The following is a 22,091-nucleotide window of genomic DNA, read 5'->3' on the forward strand; positions in this document are numbered from 1 at the left end:
TGTATAATTACTATAAGAATATGATTAAAAGTGAAAAATTAAATATATTTTATGCTCAGCGGCAAGATTAAAATAATTTGACTGGTTTGCTGTGTTGTTAAAGTGGTTGTACCAGGGTGTATCAGTTTCACATTATGTGGCAGTGGCAATGTCTACTTTAAAGAGAACCCGTATTAAAAAAGACATTTTAACAACTGCTATGTCAAACTCAATAAAAAACTGGGCATCAGTTCTACTGAACTGGAAAAAACTAGATGAGTTATCATTTTAAAGATAATTATGATTAAATTGAATGTTGTTGTAGAGAGAGAGAGAGAGAGAGATAGAGGTTTTGCTGAGTTATCTTTTCAAATAATAAAGTGAAATTGAAACATTCCTTTCAAGATTTTCCACGTAAAAACATGAGCAAAGAGATGACTCAGTGCGCATCCAAGAGATGAAGCATGCTATTACTGCAAGAAAAGAAAATTATTCTCAAAATAATTATAAAACATTTTTACAGGTGGAGTGCTTTTCTTCTTTTCTTTAAGCCTAGGGGGAACTTGTGGAGTTTCTGGTTTTTCTTGTTCTGGTTGATTCTCCTGATCCATCCTCTCAGTGGAATCTTGCCCATAAGAACTTGTTACACCTGTCCAATAAGTTTAGACAATAAGTAAAAATTATTATATGGTTCGTATTTGCAACAGTTGCAAATACCCACCATACAATAATTTTGAATTAATAGTGATTTGTGATTATCTCAGTGTATGTATAACCTGAAATGATTAATTTATGTCATTTCACAAGATATATGTATGAATGTATATGCAGGGTTCTCACTCAAAAAATTAGAAAAAGTAGTAGGACGGGGAAGGTAAACCCCCCCCCCCCCCCCCACTAGACAACATAATCATATCAGAATTTTTTTTCATAGCACATTTCATTATCCTGTAAGACTGACTCGGGCCAAAGCAATATGACAGAAATCACGGTTACAAAAACAATTTTTGGCCAAAACGGTACTAGCAACCATAGATAATTCTTTTATTGTCTCTCTTCATATTATAAATTTCATACTTTTTGAAGTCTTCCACAGTCCAGTCTGCCAACTCTCTTCAACAATGCACAGCAAATTATGACGTTAAGAATGATTTTGTTTCAAGACCACTTCCGAAAGAACAGTGCAAAATATGTAAATTACAAGATCTGTTGTAAATAAGTCAAGGTGAACTAGATGGTTTTACTCATTCGTCCATCTTTTTTTAAAGGGATTTGGGACCAAATGGGCCACATACACTCCAAATAACATTAAAAAACGATACGATTCCTGCTTTGGCAAAATCATTAGTTGCAATCTACAGCATCTGTAATATTTGGCAGTAAATCAATGATTCCCTCCTCAATTAAAATCAATTACACTAATTTTGTTGATAAGATTTGGTAAAAAAAAAGTAGGACAAAACCGAGAAAGTAAGCCAAAAGTACGACATTTCACCAAAATGTAGGAAAAGAAGGACAAGTTGGAGCCCTGTATGTGTAACAGTGATGTTTACGTGACAAAAATGAATGTTATGATCAAATATGCTAAATGTACAATATTCAATGGTGAGATACAGAACTACCTTCATTGCAATAACAATATCCAATCATGCAAGTTGCATTCAATAGGCTCACCTGAATTTCGACTAGCATCATTAATTAAGTTGTTATTGCAGGCACTTGACAAACGATCAGTGCTCTTCAGAGTGCCTCCCTGAGGAACATCATATTCTGACAACTGTGTCTAATGAAAAAATATTTATTTTTCAAAACCTGTTCTTTAGTTCAAACTTTTTTTGCATGAAGTCAAAAAAATATATATATATACTTCTATCATCTTTCTAAAAACTTTGATAATATAAAATAATGAATAATGGCAAAATATATCACAGAAAACCAACTACAGACACAATCAGTTCATAAATAAATACGTTAAATTAACAAAGAAAGCATTTCAAAGCAAAGGTTTCAAATTTAATTTTTTTTTATCCGTACAAAACTCAAAAAATGTGCTGATTTAATATACAATTTTTTTTAAATCATATGCAGATTCTTAATTGTGATTCATAATGTATTGCATGCTGCCTGTGTGCACACAAACTATATAATGAGGTTTACAGACATATGCTACAAGTTTTTAGGTAATAGTTCAAAAATGTTTCATGTACCCACATGACCAAGCTTTCATGTAAAACTGAACATGACAGCAAAAATCATAAATGGTGTGTCACAACAACGTATTAATGTTCCTCTCTTCCCAAGCAGAGTACCATATCCTCTTCCATACTCTGTCCCAAAGAGAGTTTTTATAATATTAATATTAATTCTGAACTACCAGATATAGAAAACAAATGGGGGGGATTTTTGCATCAGTCTTCACGTTTAGTATAAAAGTAGAATATGTATGAATAGTGATATAGATAATGTAGGCCTACCTGGCTGGAATCAGTATGGCTATACCCTAAAGGCAAAGTAGCGCTATGAAAAAAGGAGGAGGTCAAATTATTAATCTAGTTTTGTTGTCAATACAAGTATAGATAACACTTTTTACATTAATATTTTGCAATAAATACACAGATTACAGTATATAACAGTAACAAAGTTACAACCATTCTTTGTTCGATCTTTTCTTTCAAACTTGTGTTTTTATAATTAAAAAAAACATTTTTCTGGTTTTTTTTAATGTATCAATCATATTAAATATAATTTTATTGTATACAAACATTCAGCAAAACTTACTCTTGACTAAACTGGTTATTTTTTGAACTGTCAGATGACGACTGATAAGACGAGTCTCTGGAAGGGAAAAAAAACATTAGCAACTGAGATCAAAACAATAGTTGCTTATTTGAAAATTTCAAGTTAAACTAACCTGAACTTGTAAGACTTTCACATACTTTAAATGTTTTCAGATATCACTGAGAATTATTGATTTCAAAACAATAAAAATTAATTTTCTGTTACTCAAACTCACTAACATTAAGCACTAATTTTATAAGAATCTAAAGATAAGAACACTAAAAATGAAAGAGCTAAACAAAAAAATAAGAACACTACTGCAACATGAAAATATTATACTTTTTAATCATTCATCTAGAGAATTTCTAATGAATTGGCAAATGCCGGAACAGTTGTGTGTGTACATGAAGTTTTTAATAACCCCTAACATGTTTATAATGTCAGAGTTATGCATGTTTTATGCTCTAGTGATATTGCCATCTGTCTTCCAATGAAAATATACTGCAATAACTAAAAAAAAAGAAACACCAATATTGTAGAAAATTCATAGCACAGGTTTTAAATTTATAATGATGCTGCATAATTGCATTTGAATTGTTGCGTAGGATTTCACAGTCAAAGAACAAAATGCAGATGAGTTTGATCTCTTTCTCATAGATTTAGCACAGTTAAATATGTTTTTAAAAATAAAATTTTATTTTTTTTTTATCAGTTTATATTAACAGAATAAGGAATTAAAATAAATATTTCCAGACATTTATGCAATTTATCTTGGACCATGATTTTCATTTTCACGGCACATTTCCACAATGGGATGATTTTTAATACTGAAATTTAAATTTAACTTAAAATTACCATCTACCATAAACCGGGGTGACAGGTGCATAATCTAATTTCTCATTTTAGATGATGCATAGCCACTGTAAATGAAATAGAGAGGTGATTCCAGGTGCAATCACAAGATTTTTTGAGCTTCTATGATTAAAATTTGGCCCAAACTCTATCATATAATTATCATTTTTTTCCCCCACCTACTTTTATCATAACATGTGTTTTAAGGTTTTATGAAGCCAATGTAAAACCTTGTTTTGATTACATCATACAGTCTTGATATAAGAATAGATGGCAGATAGCAGCACTATAACAAGCATTACACAGAAACAAACTTCACTTCAGGTTCAAGACACGTACACGCATATTCCAACATGTACCAATTCGTTAGAAATTCAGCAGAGGGATGAAGATGAGGTGCATGTATGGTTTAGTAGTAGTCTTGATAGAAGTTTTCTTTGGTGAGTATACTTAGTGAAATATTTTATGTGTTATATAAATATTTATATATAGTGACAATATTTTATATTTGTCCTCAAGTCATCTCACAAACATTTTATGAAAATGCTCGGCTCCAAAAGAAAAGGGCCATATCCATAAATTTATTCCGTGGTAGGGAGATCAAAGGGAGAGAACAATAAATTAATATTGTTATTCCATAGAAATCACTCATTTTCTAAATTTTTGCGGAAGAGGGCAGATTCTTTTTATTATGGCCTTGGCTCAAGGCCCTATAGAAATTACACAGAAGATCTGATTAACTTTTTAATTGATTCAAGAGATTAACACCAAAATAGGCATCTTCGACTAGGCAGATTTACCATGCTTTAACATGCATAAGGAAACCCTTTTTTGCCAAAAAATTTGCTACCAAAAATAGGAGGGTGTTTCTCATACACATATAGAATTATAAATATATCTTTTTAAAATTTTTAAGCCCAAAAAATCAGGGGGTTCCTTATACATATTAAAAGACATTACATTGTTAGGTACAAAAGAATAAATTCTCTTAAAATTATTTATGCATTTAAACTTTTTTCTATTAGTCCCTGATTATTTCCAGTTTTGTGGGATGGAACGCTTCCAAAAGCAAAACATCAAGACAATTGAGTATTCATGCCTTTTGGGCAGTGATTTGGGTACACTACTCTACTCACCCAAATCACCATGTCTAAAGGGATGACTTGGGTATGACTTTGCATTAATTTTTCACCATTATAATAAATTACAAAACAATTATCATTGCATAAACAAATAACTAAAAATTTCTTCTTTTAGTGGTGCAACTTTTAGTAAAAAATATTAATTTTTAAGGGGGAGATAATACAAAAAATGTCCAAAATCTGTACCCAAGTCACTCCAGTTTATTTATAACATTTTAGGGCGAGGATCAAATAATTTCACAAGATCTCCTTTAAGTACCATTAACATGAGAAATGAAATATCCTGGGAAGTTACCGGTACCAGAAATTATTGCTATAACCCATTTACATGGCATTTAGTTTATGACAGTATCCCTTCTTTTTGAAAGTCGTCACTGGACACGTAGGTTGAACGGAAGTGGTTGGCTCAAGATGGCTGACAAATGAGCTAACTAGTTTTCACGGCACAAAGGATAATAGGAGAAGAGGTCGTAGTCACCTACCATTATTACACAAAATTAAATATATATATGTGAATATATATATATATTTCTTTTAATATCATATTTCATCAATAATATAAATGGCCTATCAACTACTTTGTTTGTAAAATTTAGTTAGCAGGATATCATCAATGTAGTGTTTCTTTTGAAGGAGTATCAATAGAAATCCCAGCTTACTTGTGTATGACATCTGAATCATTATCCTGTTCCATCCACGCAGTGGGTAAATCGTATGTGTTATCCACTGCCCTAACATTGTCCTAACAAAACAAAAAACAGTCCATGAATTACTATTGAATTCATGGGTATAATTGTTAAACAGCATTCAAACAAAAATTGATTCCCCTTTTTCAAAAATTAAAAATTACAATAACATTTCAAGATTCATAAGCAAAAAAATAGCATTACACCAATACTCAAATTTTCTACAATTCATGCATAAGAGACCACAAATTTCTTTACATAATGGTTCTAAGGATAAATTTCATTTATAGTGAATTTTTAATATGTGAGGTTTTGGAAGAATTACCTCTATTCCCCAGTTAGAAGACACACCACCAGTATCTTCCATTACCTATATAAAAAAAGCAACCTGATCAAAAATTGAACAAAATATCAAATACTTCAATGAATAGCAATAACATTATAAAAAATAATAATGTGTGTAAAAAATTTCATTCCTATAACTTTACGGAAAAATGACTTCTAGGATTCGAAGTCTATATTAATTTAATATGCTCCATCATCTGGGAAATATTTGTATAATGCAATATCAGATGTGCCGATTTTTGGAGTACAGAAATCTGAAGATTTCTCTCAGAGAAGAAAGAAAAGGTATTTTTTTAAATCATAATTTGCATTTTAATTTTTATAATGGTTATTTTTCAAACAAAAATTAAAAATTTTCTTGATTACTTGATAATTTATTTATTTACCTGGTCATTAGATGTAGAAAGTGCTGTCAATATAGGAGGCTCAAAGTTCACACTTTCCACTGTAAAAATGAAACAAATTCAATAAATTCAATTAAAATTTTTTTAATTTAAAAATTCAACAGAAAAACATCTATTCTAGTTTCATTATTCAGAAGAAAAAGTACACAATATACATTTTTGACATCTCTCAGATACATAGATAGGCTATTTAATCAACATTATGATAAAAATTATAGAAATATTTTGGTTACCAGAAAAGTATCGCGAGACTAAGTACTAGTGTTCATATACATTTGGTAATTTCGGTCACATATTGCCTGAGCTGAAGCCATGTTTCATCTGTAAAAAAACTATTTTTTCTATATGTACAAGTAATGTGTACATATTTGTGAATGGTGTAGCGCAATTTTGAAGTGAACACATCATATTTTTGCAGCTTCCTTTCATTTGATTGTACATGAACTTCACGTATAAAAAAAAATGAATATATACACAGGTCTGAGAAAATTCATTCTTACTGTGTAATTCAGAACGAGTCCTTTGCTTATCCCGACCAGATTTCTTCGAAGTAATTCTCTGAGGTACATTGGGTGATGTCTATGAGAAAAAAATACATGTATCATTATGTATATTTCCTGAGAGTTAAGGATTCTTAATACATATTTAAAAAATCGTTGAGGTAATAATGAAAATGATTTGAGAATAAATTTAAAAAAATATTCTGAAAATGAATATTGATATGAATACAGTTTAATGAGAGTTTACAAATCAACTTGAATTACTACAAAAACAAGCAAATACATGCCTAATTTATTAGAAAGTTTGAAATTGTGAGTAAAAATTTGATAAACGTGGTTAAAAAAATATAAAGCAATGTATAAGAATTGGGAAAAAAACTCATTGTATTAGCTACATATTTGATTTGGCACTAAAAAAATTTAAATTTCCATGCATAAACATATTAAACATTATCTGTAGTATAATAATTAGAAAAACTTACGCCATCTTCATCTGCATCCGAATCTGCAAATGTGTGATGAGGATTATTTACTTTATCTAGAAGTTCTTTTGTCAAGCGCTTCGTCAAACTTCCTTGAACAAATGGATGCTAAGTACAGAAATAAAAATAATTGTTGAAAAGTGTATTATTTCTACCGTATTTATGCACGATTACTAAATGTTTTCCATAATGTATTTTACAAATCAATAAAGAAAAAAAAATTAATCTGGTAGTGTTAAAGTACATAATGTTTTCATTTCTTAGGATATTTTAAATACGTTCACAAATTAAGCACTTTCTTAAACCTCTAGCCTTGAGCAATGTGAATATTGCATTTAATGTGTTCTATAAAATTTCGTGGGACAGCTATTATCATGTTATTATATTATTTTTAAACAGATAACAATACCCAGCGGTTTTGCACAGAGAAATTCCAAAACCGCCCATGGCGGGAGGGTTAATGAATATTGTAAACTAAAAACTCTAATAAATTTTGGAATGGCTTAAAACCCAGTGTTTCCCAAAGGGGGCAATGGAATGGTCCAGAGGGGTGGTAGAAGCTATGGGTTTAGTATAGGATCTTGTGGGTTGGCTTGAGTTGGAAAGCGATGAGAACAAAAAATTTGTTTAAAAGGGAGTGATGGAGAAAAAAGTTTGGGAAAATATATGGCTTAAACTCTCCGAAGAAAGACTGCATAAGTTGTAAACATTCTAGAATACACTCAGTTATTTAACTGCCAGAGTTTTCAAAACAAAACAGGTGTTAGTGGCAGGAATTAAAGGTGAACACACAACAATTTGCATTGTTACAATAAATAACCCACAAAAGTTAGTTCGGTAAATGAAACTGCTAATGATAAACATGCATCAAAACAGTAATAATGGTGTAAAATTTGCCATCAAAAAAATAATCAGAATTCTCACTTCTAACAATCGCTCAGCATTGGGTCTCTTCTTGGGATTTTTTGTTAATGCAACTTTGACAAAATGATGAAATGTAGGTGACCTTAAAAATCAAAGAAAATTGGTAAATTTAACAATATAAAAATTCTATTCAAAGCTAATCAAGACTTTTAAACTTTTACTTTGGTGTAACCGGTTTATTTAATAATAAAAAAAGAAATGGACGGCTTTTATATAAAGGTACCAGGCACCATTTTCAATATTTTTGAGACATACCGACATCTGAACTATTGAAAAAGTTGGATTTTTTTATCCAAATAGAACCAAGTGACATATAGACTGATGTCATCTGTGTGCACTTGAGCCAACTACAAACTGAAGAGATAACTGAATCGAAAATAATTTTAAATAGCTTTTCTCTTAGCTTTGATTTAATGGTGCTTGGCTCCTTTTACAAAAGTCTTCCAAATATTTATGAATAAAAGAGCACAAAGAATTAATATTCATCTATTATGACTCCAAAGACATGCAGCCGCTCAACCTATTTAGAATTTACCCATGTGCATAAAAAAACTTACCAAAGAATTTTATCTTTCAGCTGTGGAGGTTTGAACCCAGATTTTGACATAAGAAAGAGGGCTCTCATCGGATGCAAATCAAACATTGGTGGTTGTAACTCAGCCAGTTCGATTGCTGTGATACCCACAGCCCATATATCACATTGCTGATTGTAACCACCTTTTCTTTCAACTGCCGCAACTTCTGGCGCCATCCTATAAGAAAATGATAACTACAACAATGAAATGAACTTTAATATAAATGAATAAAGTATAAAAATGGAAACAGTATTATACTTTATTACTAAACTGCAATGAATATCTCCATACTTGAATCAATCTTAAAAATTGCATAATATAACACAAAATTTGAAATAATCGGTTATCACATAAGCATGTCCATAAATGATGTTTTACACTAGATTTTAACAAACGCCAAAAACCATACCAATAGGGGGTTCCAATAAAAGATTTCCTCTTGTTTAAAGTGGCAGTGATCTGAGCCGAAACACCAAAATCAGCTGTAACACATATAAAAGAGTTTTTTTAATGTACATAATCATCACGTTAAAAGAAGCACATGTTTTTCTCTTAATTTCTCAAATTAGAATGACTCAAATAGGCAACAACATTACCATTACTAACATATAAGAAACATAAGAAAAGAGATGTAACATAAAAGAAATTCAAAAATTATTTCAAATACTATGATAATGTTATATTATGTAAATAGTGATTATGTTTTATTATTTGTCATTATTCATTGATAATTTTTGTCGCACCACAGTCATTTTCAGCACACGATGGCTAATTAGACAGGGACCTACAATTTATTGCCGAATCCGAACGGCAGGCTTGTGTTTTTATACTCATTGAGAGGTTGGTGCGCTAACCCCTCAATGGGGGACTCCCTGCGGTAACAATTTTTTCTGCTGTCATCTCGCCGTTTCTATTGTACCCTTGTGTCAGGAAAGCTTTCTGACAAGGACGAACCGGGTATCGAACTTACGTTGTTATACCTCTAAACATCCTTTGGTACTTTAGGCAAGTATCTTATCAACCTGGGCTACCGCGCCCTTATTTCCCTGTAAACAATCAATAACACTTTTTTTTTTAAACCCCTCGAAATATCGCCACCAAGTTGGGACGTTTGGCAACAGCTCTGATAAAGCGCCGCGGTGTTACCAATGGAAAAGAGTAGAGATCGCGAGAAGATGCCAGAAATTTGCAGAATCCTTCTTTTCCTTATATAAAGTGATGCCACGACAAAAAAGATATAGTCAGATTGTTGAATTTTATCCTCAATGCGAGAACTCTTATTTATGGGGCCACTCTTTGATTAGCATATTTTGTGAAATTGCTGCCTGTAAATATGTGTAAAATAGCTGTTCTGTCAACAAATCTGTGTTATCCTGCATTTTCTTTCATCCTCTGCTGAATTCAAGAACTTGTGAGATGAATTATCCAGAACAATAACATCAAACACTACTAAATGGAAATGACTAGAACTAACCTAATTTGATATCACCAACATCTGTCAATAGTATATTGGCACCTTTGATGTCCCTGTGCATCATACCAAGCGAATGAAGATAATGGAGCCCTTGCAGTGTCTCTTTGCATATGTAAGCAATCTGCAGTTCACTGAGCCTTCCTGTGACTAGAATAACAATAATATCATAATAAAATAAAAGACATAATGAATCGCATCACGTTAAAAGAAGCACATGTTTTTCTCTCAATTTCTCAAATTAGAATGACTCAAATAGGCAACAACATTACCATTACTAACATATAAGAAACATAAGAAAAGAACTGTAACATAAAAGAAATTCAAAAATTATTTCAAATACTATGATAATGTTACAAAAATTATGTAAATAGTGATTATGTTTTATTATTTGTCATTATTCATTGATAATTTTTGTCGCACCACAGTCATTTTCTGCACACAATGGCTAATTAGACCGGGACCTACAATTTATTGCCGAATCCGAACGGCAGGCTTGTGTTTTTATACTCATTGAGAGGTTGGTGCGCTAACACGTGCGCTTTTGTAACACATCTAGAAAATGTAACAAAACTTTTCTTTCTTTTTTGAATAAATCAATTTACAGAGAAAATTCACACATTCCACACACATGTTGACAAATACTTTGAAACTTAAAAAGTCAATGTTTTAAAAAAAAATACAAATAAATGCTATCGGCACATTTGTTAAAAAAGGTGAAATTTATTTACATCGGGAACAGGTACAGAATGCCATTATCATTTGAATGCAAGAAGAATTCAAGTTTCATATTTGATAAGTTTAACAGTTATGGCTTATTTTAAGAAGATATTGGAAAAATAATAAAACATAATAATGAATAGCATGCACATGCAATTATACAATCACAAATATGTTAGCAATCATCATGTTACCAACAAAAATTGGAGCAAATACATGAATTTCAAAGGGCAAGAACATACTAAAGCACTAAAAAAAATTAAAATTTCTGAATCAAAAACTGCATGTGAAGTCTTCATTTGTTTTTGATAAACTTACTGTGATAAATATCTTGCAAAGAGCCACCACCACAATACTCCATACATATCCATAATTTGTCCCTCCTGGTAATGAAAAAAAATAAAATAAAAAAGATTTCAAGTACGTTATTAAATTTTTCAACTACTATTAGCCATCAATTTTGGCACAAGATTCATTGTATGTTACGCATGTCATTAATTTTATCTTTTTTTTTTTTGTAAATCCATCAGTGATTAATGTGAAGATGAAAACAAGTTTATAATAAACACAAAAAAGAAATATTAAGGACCTTCCAGATAAAAGGGAAAAATTATACTGTTGAATCCCGTTTTAACGAATATCATTAAAGCAAAAATCTAGTTTTAACAAACACTTTTCTAATCCACCGGATAAGTTCACATAGAAACAATACAAAAACCTGGAATTCCTTTACAACAAAATTTTGTTAAAATGAAGTGACTTCTCCGGTCTCTTGGATAATGGGATTTGACTGTACATTAAAGTGTCAAAGAATGAATATTGGATGATTAAAAAATAACCGATATGAAATACAAAATGCACTGCTTAATATTAATTAAGTCATTTAATTAATTTGAGGTGGTTTTTTGCACAGACCACACATTTTAAAAATTAGAGGGAAAATCTCTTTTAATGGGAAATGTTTCTATGTTAGAAAGAAAATTAGAACTCATTCAAAATAAGACTTCTTAAAACTGAAAAACGTCTTCAGCAGAAAATTCTCAAACAAGATTTCTTGTTACCAAACATTTAACACGTATGTTTTAATGATATTTTAAAAGAATTAAGTACCAACTGTATATTTTCTTTGAGTTTTTGTGTTCAGCACACTTATAAAATTGAATCATTCAATTGTAATTTTCAATTAATACTTTTTCTGGAATCCATAAACGGTGAAATAATTGTTATGATTCATGGAAAAAAATTTCAAGTAATTAAAAAAAGTCATCATTTTTGCAAGACCATCAGTTGAAAAAGGAATAAATTACGGATTTACCGAAGATAGCTTCCATAATATGCCACAATGTTAGGATGTCTACATGATTTCATCATAAGAATTTCCTGCTGTATAAGAGAGAAGTCATCCCCTGTAAAATATCAAATTGGTGTTTACATTTCAAAATATAACTTGAAAAAATAAAAGTCATGCATAGAAATATATGTTACCTCTACAGTCTGAAGTCTAGCCACTACATGAAGTGGTTGACATTTTTGCACATTGGCCAGAATTCAGACATTGTCTTCTTTTACAAAGAGCCACGAGTAGCTTCATTACAGAGGACATTAATTATAGTCTAGTCTGAGAGGGAAGAGATTATTTCCAACTCTAATACAGTAAAACGTCGATTATCCATCACCGTCCAAATCAGAGCTGAGACGGATAACAGAAATCTCCTAACCTATGTACAGTAACATGATTTCACTGCAGCGCTGGGACGAAAATTAAAATAAAATCCTTTAAAAGTGAATAATACATGCATATTGTAATTAATTTTACACAAACGATCAATATAAACTTCAATATAAGGTCAGCACAGGCAGTGGCGATATTGAAAATAGCATCCTTTATGTTGTATCTCTTCTAAAATTCTTTAACAGTCATGGCCTCATCAGATGAAATCAAGCATTCAATGAAATTTTCTGTAACGCCTCTAAAGCAGAATGTTTAGCACTGTTCTGCGATAAGCCCTCAGCTGACTGGAAATTTACTGTGGTAAAAATTCCCATACATGTAATAGTGTTTTTGGAAAAGCACTGGGAAATGCTATTTATGCTACTGTTCGTGTCATTCAAATTGTAGACTATCTTTTGAAACATAAAATTGATTGATTTTAGTGGAAAGAATACCTTTCAGGTATAATTAAAAAGGGTAATCTTGAAGCATGTCATATGAGTTTTGAAATTCCCAAAAATTTTAGAGAAGCTTCTCACACCCCAGAATGGTATAAATGACATTCTGCAATAAAAGATGAAATTCAAATGATGAAGTTTGGTCATTAGTCCCTAAACCCCAGAATGTCCAAATCCTAGGTAATAGATGGGTATGCACTATCAAAAAGAATGAGCAAGGTGAAATTGTTAGATATAAGGCAAGGTTAGTAGCCCAAGGCTATAAACAACGTAAGGGTGAAAATTATGATGAAGTTTTCAGCCCTGTAATAAACTTTTCTATAATTAATATATTCTTTGCAATTCTTGTTTGCTGGTTAGGGTGGACTCATTGTCAATTAGATGTAACTTGTGCTCATTTATATGCGAATCTGAATGAAAAATTATATACGTACCATCCTCAGGGTTTTGTTAATGATGAAAATCCAGATTATGTTTGTCATCTTAATAAGGCTTTATATGGATTGCATTAAAGCCGGAGAGAGTGGTTTTATGAAATTCATAATGTTCTTGAGAAATTGGACTTTCAAAAACTCAATCAGTGCAATTGTGTTTATTTGTATCAGAAAAATGCTTTATTATTACTATATGTAGATGACTGTGATTTTTGGTAAGGATGCTAATATAATTGAAGAAATTATCAAGAAATTGAAATCTAAATTTGATGTTAAAATTATTGGAAAAAAACTAAAAAATTACTAGGCATTAACTTTGAGGAAAAAGATAGAAAACTTTTTATTCATCAAACTGATTATATCAATAAAATTTGTGAAATGTACAGGAAGTTTAAGCATCCTATTTCAAGTTTGCCTTTCGCCAAGGGTATAGTTTTGTCTAAACAGGATTGTCCTAATACTGAAGCTGAAATAAGAGAAATGTCATGCTTACCGTACAGAAATATTATTGGTTGTTTGTCATACATTTCAAGCCGCACATGACCTGATATAAGTTTGATAAACATTATTTCTCAATTTCAAGAAAATCCTGGTTTTGCACATTGGAATTGTTTGTTAAAGCTTTTAAAATATGTTTCTTGTATTAAAGAATACAAATTAGATCTTTCTAAATTAAATGAATTGAATGTCAAAGTGATTTTGATTTTTATCAAGATGATAGAATATCCATGGGTGGAATTATTTTATTTATTGGTGAAGTGCTCACTTCTTGGCGTACATTTAAACAAAAATGTATTGCACTCTCCACACCATGGAAGCAGAATATATCACTTTAACTGAAGCAGTTATAGAACTGATGTGGATTATTAGAATTTTAGAGGAATGTAAAAATTTTAATTTATTTTGATTTTGAAACACACGGTACCATTTTATTACGAGATAATCGAGCAGTCATAGATTTATCTAAATCTCCTATTGAAAATTATAGGAGGAAACATATTGATATAAAATTTCCTTTTTTAAGAGATTTAGTGCATGATTATCTGTTTAAATTTCAATATGCGAACAGTAAAAATAATTTAGCTGACATTTTCACAAAACCACTTGTAAAAAAAAGCTTATCTAAATTTACAAAGGAATTATTTGTTAATATGAATTAAATTTTTCTATTGCATGTGAAAAAAGGAATTTATGCTTGCCAAAAAATTAAGAGGGAGGGCAATGTTGGAATATACAAAAATATTTACATATTTAAATTTGCGGTTTACAGTTTTCAACTACAACCGATCATATACTTTTTCTTTTCCCATTCTCATGCAAATCATGACCAGATAGCATCATTTTGATAAGATATTTCGTGTTGGCATCACACGTGATGTTATGTAAATTATGTCGTTATCACTGCACATACGCGACATTAAAAATTCACATTTTGATGTGAAATTTCACATTTTTTAAGGGGAACAGTGATAAAAAGGTGCTAAATGGTCTTAAAATAACATGCGAGTTTTTTTAAATATTCTAATAAGTGCAACTGCCTCCGGATTGATATAGATTTTTTAAATATTTTTGATTCTTTTTCTTAAGGTAAGTTTCAGTTAGGGTGGCGACCAATTACGTTACATGCTACATACATAGACAATTCGTCACATTGTAGGTGTGTGGGTACAGTTGGGGAGTCTAGGAAGACCCTATGCGTGTGCATGTGACGGCCATGTTCCCCAGCGTAACTCTGACTTTGAAGAAATATGACCAAGAGCTTCCATTCCTTCTGTCCAACACAAATGAGTGAAAGCGATGTTGAAGGCGCATCATGTATGAAATGCAAAAATCTTTTAAAATCACACCCTAAAATACAGGAGAAGCGATTAGAAGAGTCTCCCTGTAAATTATTGTTTGACATTTCATCTTGCAAGTGTAAGAACATCAAAGAGTGCATTTGCCCCAAATACAAAAAAATACCTGTCAGAGAGAAAAGCTTCCTAATTGACTAATGAACGATCAAAGTCCTACAAATAAATGCTTTATACTTTGATGGACACGTGGAAGGATAAAACTTTAATTATATCAGAAAAGGATGGAAAAATATATAGACCCTCTTGAAGAGTATATGCCATTGGTAACCAAGTCAAAGAACCAGCTTCTGCATATCTGAATGCATAGAACAAGTACAATCTTTGATTTCTTTCCGGAATCAGAAATACCTATGCAGTCTTTAGTGGCAGTTAGGTGTGATGTGAAACTAATGTGAACGTTAGTAAATATGGAGGTGTCATAAGTCTGCTTGAAAAAAGGTTAGATTAGCCTTCGCGGTGGATTATCTGTCTATTGCATATGAACAAATTACCCTCCCAACACTTGTTTCTACATTGACAGCAGCACATCGAGACCCAAAACATTTTCAGGGAAACATTTTCAACAAAGATATAGAAATATGTGAAAAAAAACAGGTGTTTTATTTCAAGTTATTTCAACAGAGTTACCCAAGTCTGCTATTCAAGGTGTTAGCACAGAACAAACATATTTGTACAGAATAGTGTCAGCAGCAACAGGCATATTTCCTAAGGATTTAGCAAACAAATTGACAGGCAAAATGTCTCGTGCCTGATGGCTAACTTGTGCTAATCGAATCTACGTTTGTATGATGGAATCTCCTTCTGAAAATTTAATAATTATAGCAACGTATGTCGTCAAGTTTTACGCTACAACTTGGTTTGCTATCAAAACTCACACTTCCTGTAAAGATGGAACACAGCACCTGTTCAAGCTCATCTCTGCCACTAGGTATTTGCCCACAGAACTGAAAGGCACAAAATATATCCCGTAATTCTCTCTCAAAGAAACACTTATTTCACACACTCTGAAAATTCATTGATCATAATGCTGACTGACTCTGAACCGCACATCTGTGAACTGGCACCCCGCCGCATTCAGAAAAAGACTCTGACTGTTTCAACTTTCTATTGCAAAATTTGATTAATCACCTTGCATCGATAAATCTCACATTGATTCGCAGAAGAATAATATTTCTGATCCACCAATATTGAAATCCATACCTGACGACGATATCCAACTGTTTGTCGCCCAAAAATCAGGAGAACTGCCTTTACACCTGCCATGTCACATACTAACTGTTAAAAAAACTGTCAAGACTGTTACAGAAACTTCAGCCACATTGTGCAAAAAATCTAAGAGAGAAGGCTTCATAAAGAACCAGTCTCGAAAAGCTATGCCAAAATTCAATAGTAAGAAGGATTTTTGCGCTATTTGAAATATGACATAGCTGCCAACTTTTGAAAATGAAAATTCGGGAGATTTTCGCGCGAACCCGTATTTTATGCTAAAACCACTCCCTAATAAATACGAAAGGGATTTTTCCAAATGAAATAGGGATTTTACACCCATAAAAGTTAAAGCGTTGGGGAATAAAATCCCTACTCGAAAAACTGAAGTCAAATTAAAATAGGGATTTTACACACATGGAAGTTAAACCCTTGGGAATAAAATCTCTACGCAAAAAACAAGTGAAATTGGACGCCAAAACTTCAAAATGGTGATCTAAAAAAATAAATAAATACTGTGTTCAATCAGAAACGCTGTGAACAAACATTCTGCGCGAATGACCCCAAAATCATCGGAAGATGAAGGGAAAGAGTGTCAATTTTTGAAGAACACTGACTCTGGAGACACTTGCTTGATGTTTTTTTTCATTTCACATGGGTGATGATGTCAGTCTTTCCACCATGACCGATGTTTATGTCAGTAACACAACTTGTACAAAAAAGGAAAAGTCGGCCCTCTTCTGGAACGTTTGATGAAAGGAAATTCATCGGAATAAGTATCTTGAAAATTTATTAACTATGTTTTTGCTTATCAGTATTCATGTTTTGTTATATCGCACGTACGTAACTTCAACAAAAGAAATTTTGACCATATGCGCGTCACTATAATCAATTATTATCCAGGACTATTGGCTGCTAAGCTATTTCCCTGCATGATAAGACAAACAACTTTCTTGTTACCATCAGAGGGTTTGTAAAATGGGGAATTTCCCCATTTATATGACGTTTGAAATCATTTCGAAAGGAGAAAAAAAAAAAGAGGCTTCATGCCCCACAAGAAATTCCTTAAGGATTGTTTTCATAAGCGGGGATTTTTTTTAATGAAGTAGAGAATTTTTAGGGACAATTAGAGGGATTTTTTTGATTTTCGTAAAATTTCGGGAGATTTAAGAACTTTTCGGGAGGTCGAGGGATGAAGCTAAAATTCGGGAGATTCCCGGAAAATTCGGGAGACTTGGCAGCTATGATATGATAATACAAATGCCATTTTTGTAAACTTTTTCTTGCAATAAATAAATGTTACTCATGCAATTTGCATGTTTTATAGACACACATTAAATTTTTTATTTAAAACCTTACTGTAACACTCAAAGTTCGTTTTTTTTTTTCTTCCATGTATTTTTTGAAGTCAATCCGGGGACAGAAGATAATCCATTCTTAAAAAAATTGATATATGAGCTAAAGGCATCATTTGGCACCCTTTTCGTGATGTGCCGGATAGAAATTAAAAAAAAAAAATTTTACATAGAATGGTGACCTACCCTAATGTCTATATAAGTGAAATGTAACTTCGGTGTGTTGTTCTTTCTGTTTTACTTTCCTCACTCTTTAATGTGACATGTGTAGTCTGGTTACTACCATGTTTTTTTATATTTAATAAATAACTTTATTTTTAAAATAAGTCTTTTATTATGTCCTTTACGACATCTGCAGTTCAAGTTACGCCGCACTCTGAAAACCTCATCAAGATTAAATCATTTTTTATGAAGTGTTGAGCAGCGCTATTGACATTAGAAAGAGTTACTAGAACTTAAAAATAATAATAATATTGGGTTTATTGGAAAGTGAATTTGAAATTTTTTTTTTTTTTAAAATGGCCAAAGTAGCTCGTATTTATGGACGAGCATAATGCAAAATACAACGCAACTGGGAGATATAGTGCTGTTATTCATTCTAAGGAAAATGGTTGCGAAGATTAGTTAGCTGCCAAATATAGGTGACTGCGTATGGAAATTTCACTACATAAAATAAAAAAGTGCTACACAATGGGTATTGTACGCAGTAGAGAAAGAGGAATGAGAAATTTAAACAAAATTTATAAACTAACCTGGTTCCAACTTTATTATTTTTATTGCAGCAAAATCTCCCTCTTTCAGCCGTTTTGCCTGGAACGAAAGAAAGTCATCACATTGTCATCATGCTTTTTTTGGGGTTTTTTTTTTTTTTTTGTGTGTAATACAGTACCCGAGAAACAGTAATAACTGTTTTAGAATCGATTATCATTCCAAATAGTTGATTTATTTTTCTTCCTGAAAACTGAACTGAATTCCAAAGTAACAGAGCAAGTTTAAAGGAAGCATGTATGTCCTGTTTTTTTTCATGCACGTTTAGTACGAGTAATACAGTCCTGTGACCATACATACTGTTTGTTCAAACGGGATGTACGGTAAATGGGAATTTGTATAACAGGCCAACTGTTCTTCTTCCACATAATTGGTTGCAAAATGTTTAAAATCATTGATTTTTTTTTTTCTGTTCTAAAACGTAACTTTCTTTTTCCTTTGAGCTAAAACTCTGCATTTTTTGTTATACAGCCATTGTGAGGCATTAGAATGGAGGTGTCTAATGTTTATCACGAATTATGGTACTTTTTTAATGTACAATACATTTCATAGATCCCTGGAGGAAGTCTCTCAGAAAGAGAAATTTGAACCTGGTGAACTGAAAAAAACTGATCAAGAACTGAAGAAACAGGATTTTTTGTCATACTTTTGCCTTCACTATAGGAAGTCTATTGCTAAAGCAGCTCAGCACGTCCATGGATCATAGTGAATACTACATGCTGATTACAACATTAAATACTGAAATTTTTGTCAACAAGGGAGGGGGAGAGAATACTTTCTAGCTGACTACAAAATCTTGCAGCCTGATAATGATAACATTAGCTTCAGAATGTGCAGAAAAAACTTTGGATAGAAAAAAAGTCGATAACAATATCCGAAATCCCAATAACTATAAATGAAATGTTCCCCATGTTATGATATTGGTCTGTTTCATTCTTTGCAAAAGCGATAACACCAGAATGATAACGTTATCAGTGATTCTAACAAGCAGCATCGACTGTATAATTAAGGTATATTTGTTTAATTTTACATCCACCTTAAATTAAGCGGTACAATGTGGCTGCACACTTTGCACCTACCCAAGTCTGGTCCCTTTGGCTAATTTTAAGAAATGGCACATAACCACAAAATGCTACATTTCAAATGCAACTTCAACTTGGAGAATAATGCTCTGTAGAGTGAGAGTGGAAAAGGAGGAAAAGTACTGTATCGAAACTAAAAATGGGATGGTCCAAGTAGAGGAGATGATGGCGCCAAGAAAACATGGCTGTTTGCCTTTATACATGCATTTATGATATTATCCGTGAATAAACAAAATAAAAAGTCACATTAATGAATCTGTTTTCCTTATTTTGATCTCTAAAAATTTGTTTTACATGTGAGATCGTCCAATGTGAGATTAAATGGGTTTATTTAAGGCAGAGTCATCTTACAAAGGTTTTGACAGCTGGCTGATGTGAAAAGATAATCCTGGGAAGAAAATTTAACTGCTCTCGCGGGGAATGAAACCCACATCCTCTCACTTGGCAGGCAAGCGGACTAGGCAATGAATCCTTTTTCCTTAGGGCTTGTGTGTGTGCTGAACGGGGTCCATACATGGATAAGCAGACCTAACTCAGGCCAAAAGTCAGTGGCAATGTCTGTAATGTGAGCTTTGGCCTGAGTTAGGTCTGGCTGTCCACGTATGGCCCCATTCAGCACACACAAGCTCTAAGGAAAGAGGATTCAGTGCCTTTGTAGTCTAGTGGTCTAGGTCTCACCCACCAGGTGGAAAGCTGTGGGTTTGTTCCCCAAAACGATAGTTGAATTTTCTTTCCTGGGTTTATCTTCCCATCAGCGAGCAGTCGAAATCTTCGTAGCAATAGCATAGAGCAACATTATCTTCGGATAGTCAACTTAACACGTGGATCAATGTAATGACCCGGGGAGGGAGGCCTCGTGATAAGATAATGGCGTATCTACGCCACATACATGATTTTCGAAAGTAGGAGTGTAAATAGGCAAGTACATAAAGCTAGTTCGGGACACCCCCCATTATGTGAAAAAGACAATATTGGAACAAGTTTAAAAAAAAAAAACGCATAATGAATCCACTCAGTGCCGTCTTAACGCGTGGGCCCACCCGGGCACCTCAGAAAAATCACTTGGCCCGAGGGCCCCATGATGCTCTTAAGACGGCCCTAGATCCACTGGTTTAGTTTCAAAAGTGGGGGGAAATGAAAAGTTATAGTTTACCTTATATACGTCTCCGAATGTACCACTTCCAACACGTTGAATGAGTTCATAATCATCTTGAGGATTCCTCCGGGATATGTCAGTAGATGGTGCACATGATGCCATGATCCTGACATTCCTCCACTTTTAGACAATTTCTACAAGAATATTCGGTGTCTCATTCAATGGGGGGGGAACAATGTTATCGCGTGAACCACCGAATGCCCAACAATGTTTATCACCAAACAAAAACACCAGCACAAAAATACTAAAAAGAAGCAGAAAAAAAAAATTTAGCAATGCTATCGATGACGGTTACGGCTTTGACCCTCACCTGCTGAACAGCTGGCAATAATGAAGGGGAGGGGGAAGACAGAAGGTACAAAAGTAACCGAAGCCGTTGTCATTTTTTTTTCACCATAAGCCGTTGGCGGAAATAATGCAATCACTGAAGCGAAACGCGCAATAAAAATAATTTTATTGAAAAAAAAGGGAAATTTTATTTTACGCGTTTTTACTTTTTTGCAGTTGGATCGAAAGTGCTTCTTCGGATATTTGTGATTAACATGTTGAAAAAAAAAAAAAAGACATAGATGTTAATGTTTAAACAAAGTTATTTCAAATAAAATGTTTAAAAAAACTGTTAATTCTTTTTTTTATCTGTAAACAATTCGTTTTCGAAACGTTGCCGAATTTTGAGAAGCAAGTGCGGGACACTTATTTCTTGAAGTTGTGCCAATTAAAAATATAGATGGCAGCACCAATTGATATTAATAATCTCATGCTCCAGTAAATGTGTTGGTCATATTCTATAAACAAATTATAAATGATCAGAATCGTAAATAAACTAGGGTCAGGGTCATAACTAGAGGGGGTGGGGGGGGGGGCAACTGCCCCTGGCCGAAAAATTTAGGGGGGGGTGACAGTTTTAGGTGGGAACAAAGAACAGCATTACAAAATTATTGAATTTTAAAATTGTGGAGACGCCAAAAATTCTAGTTACTGCCCTGACTAGGGTTGCGGAATTCGAAAGCTGATAAATTAGGACGCCTGCACACGTAATCTTCGTAACGTTACTTTTCCGATTCTAACAACAAATGGCACCACTGTACTGACAAAAAACTCGACCTCCATAATAATTTCTCCCAAATGAAACAGAACCGCCCAAAAAAGACCAAAAAGTGATCCGACTTCCTCCGTTTATAATGAATTGTCCACACTATCTGGTCAG

At 32.7% G+C, this 22,091-nt stretch overlaps 1 protein-coding gene across 1 annotated transcript in view; it reads right to left on the reverse strand.

Annotated features, from left to right (window-relative positions):
- The window catches only part of LOC149087946 (mitogen-activated protein kinase kinase kinase kinase 3-like), a 33,947-nt gene extending 12,762 nt beyond the window's left edge, over positions 1-21,185 (reverse strand). Inside the window, exons 1-17 of the mRNA XM_089242840.1 lie at positions 20,882-21,185; positions 18,631-18,688; positions 12,174-12,264; positions 11,177-11,241; positions 10,142-10,288; positions 9,077-9,149; positions 8,650-8,844; positions 8,093-8,174; positions 7,169-7,276; positions 6,687-6,765; positions 6,169-6,227; positions 5,763-5,807; positions 5,411-5,493; positions 2,758-2,814; positions 2,454-2,496; positions 1,654-1,762; positions 501-628 (exon numbers count right to left, since the gene is read on the reverse strand). Of these exons, the coding sequence (XP_089098966.1) occupies positions 501-628; positions 1,654-1,762; positions 2,454-2,496; positions 2,758-2,814; positions 5,411-5,493; positions 5,763-5,807; positions 6,169-6,227; positions 6,687-6,765; positions 7,169-7,276; positions 8,093-8,174; positions 8,650-8,844; positions 9,077-9,149; positions 10,142-10,288; positions 11,177-11,241; positions 12,174-12,264; positions 18,631-18,688; positions 20,882-20,986 (1,527 nt within the window). The 5' untranslated portion in view covers positions 20,987-21,185. The remainder of the gene's footprint in view (positions 1-500; positions 629-1,653; positions 1,763-2,453; positions 2,497-2,757; positions 2,815-5,410; positions 5,494-5,762; positions 5,808-6,168; positions 6,228-6,686; positions 6,766-7,168; positions 7,277-8,092; positions 8,175-8,649; positions 8,845-9,076; positions 9,150-10,141; positions 10,289-11,176; positions 11,242-12,173; positions 12,265-18,630; positions 18,689-20,881) is intronic.
- Positions 21,186-22,091: the final 906 nt, after the last annotated feature.

This window comes from Pholcus phalangioides, unplaced genomic scaffold (genome assembly GCF_987345545.1).
Source record: "Pholcus phalangioides strain wild (caught in Gottingen) unplaced genomic scaffold, Ppha-v1.0 ptg000003l_1, whole genome shotgun sequence".
Classification (NCBI taxonomy): domain Eukaryota; kingdom Metazoa; phylum Arthropoda; class Arachnida; order Araneae; family Pholcidae; genus Pholcus; species Pholcus phalangioides.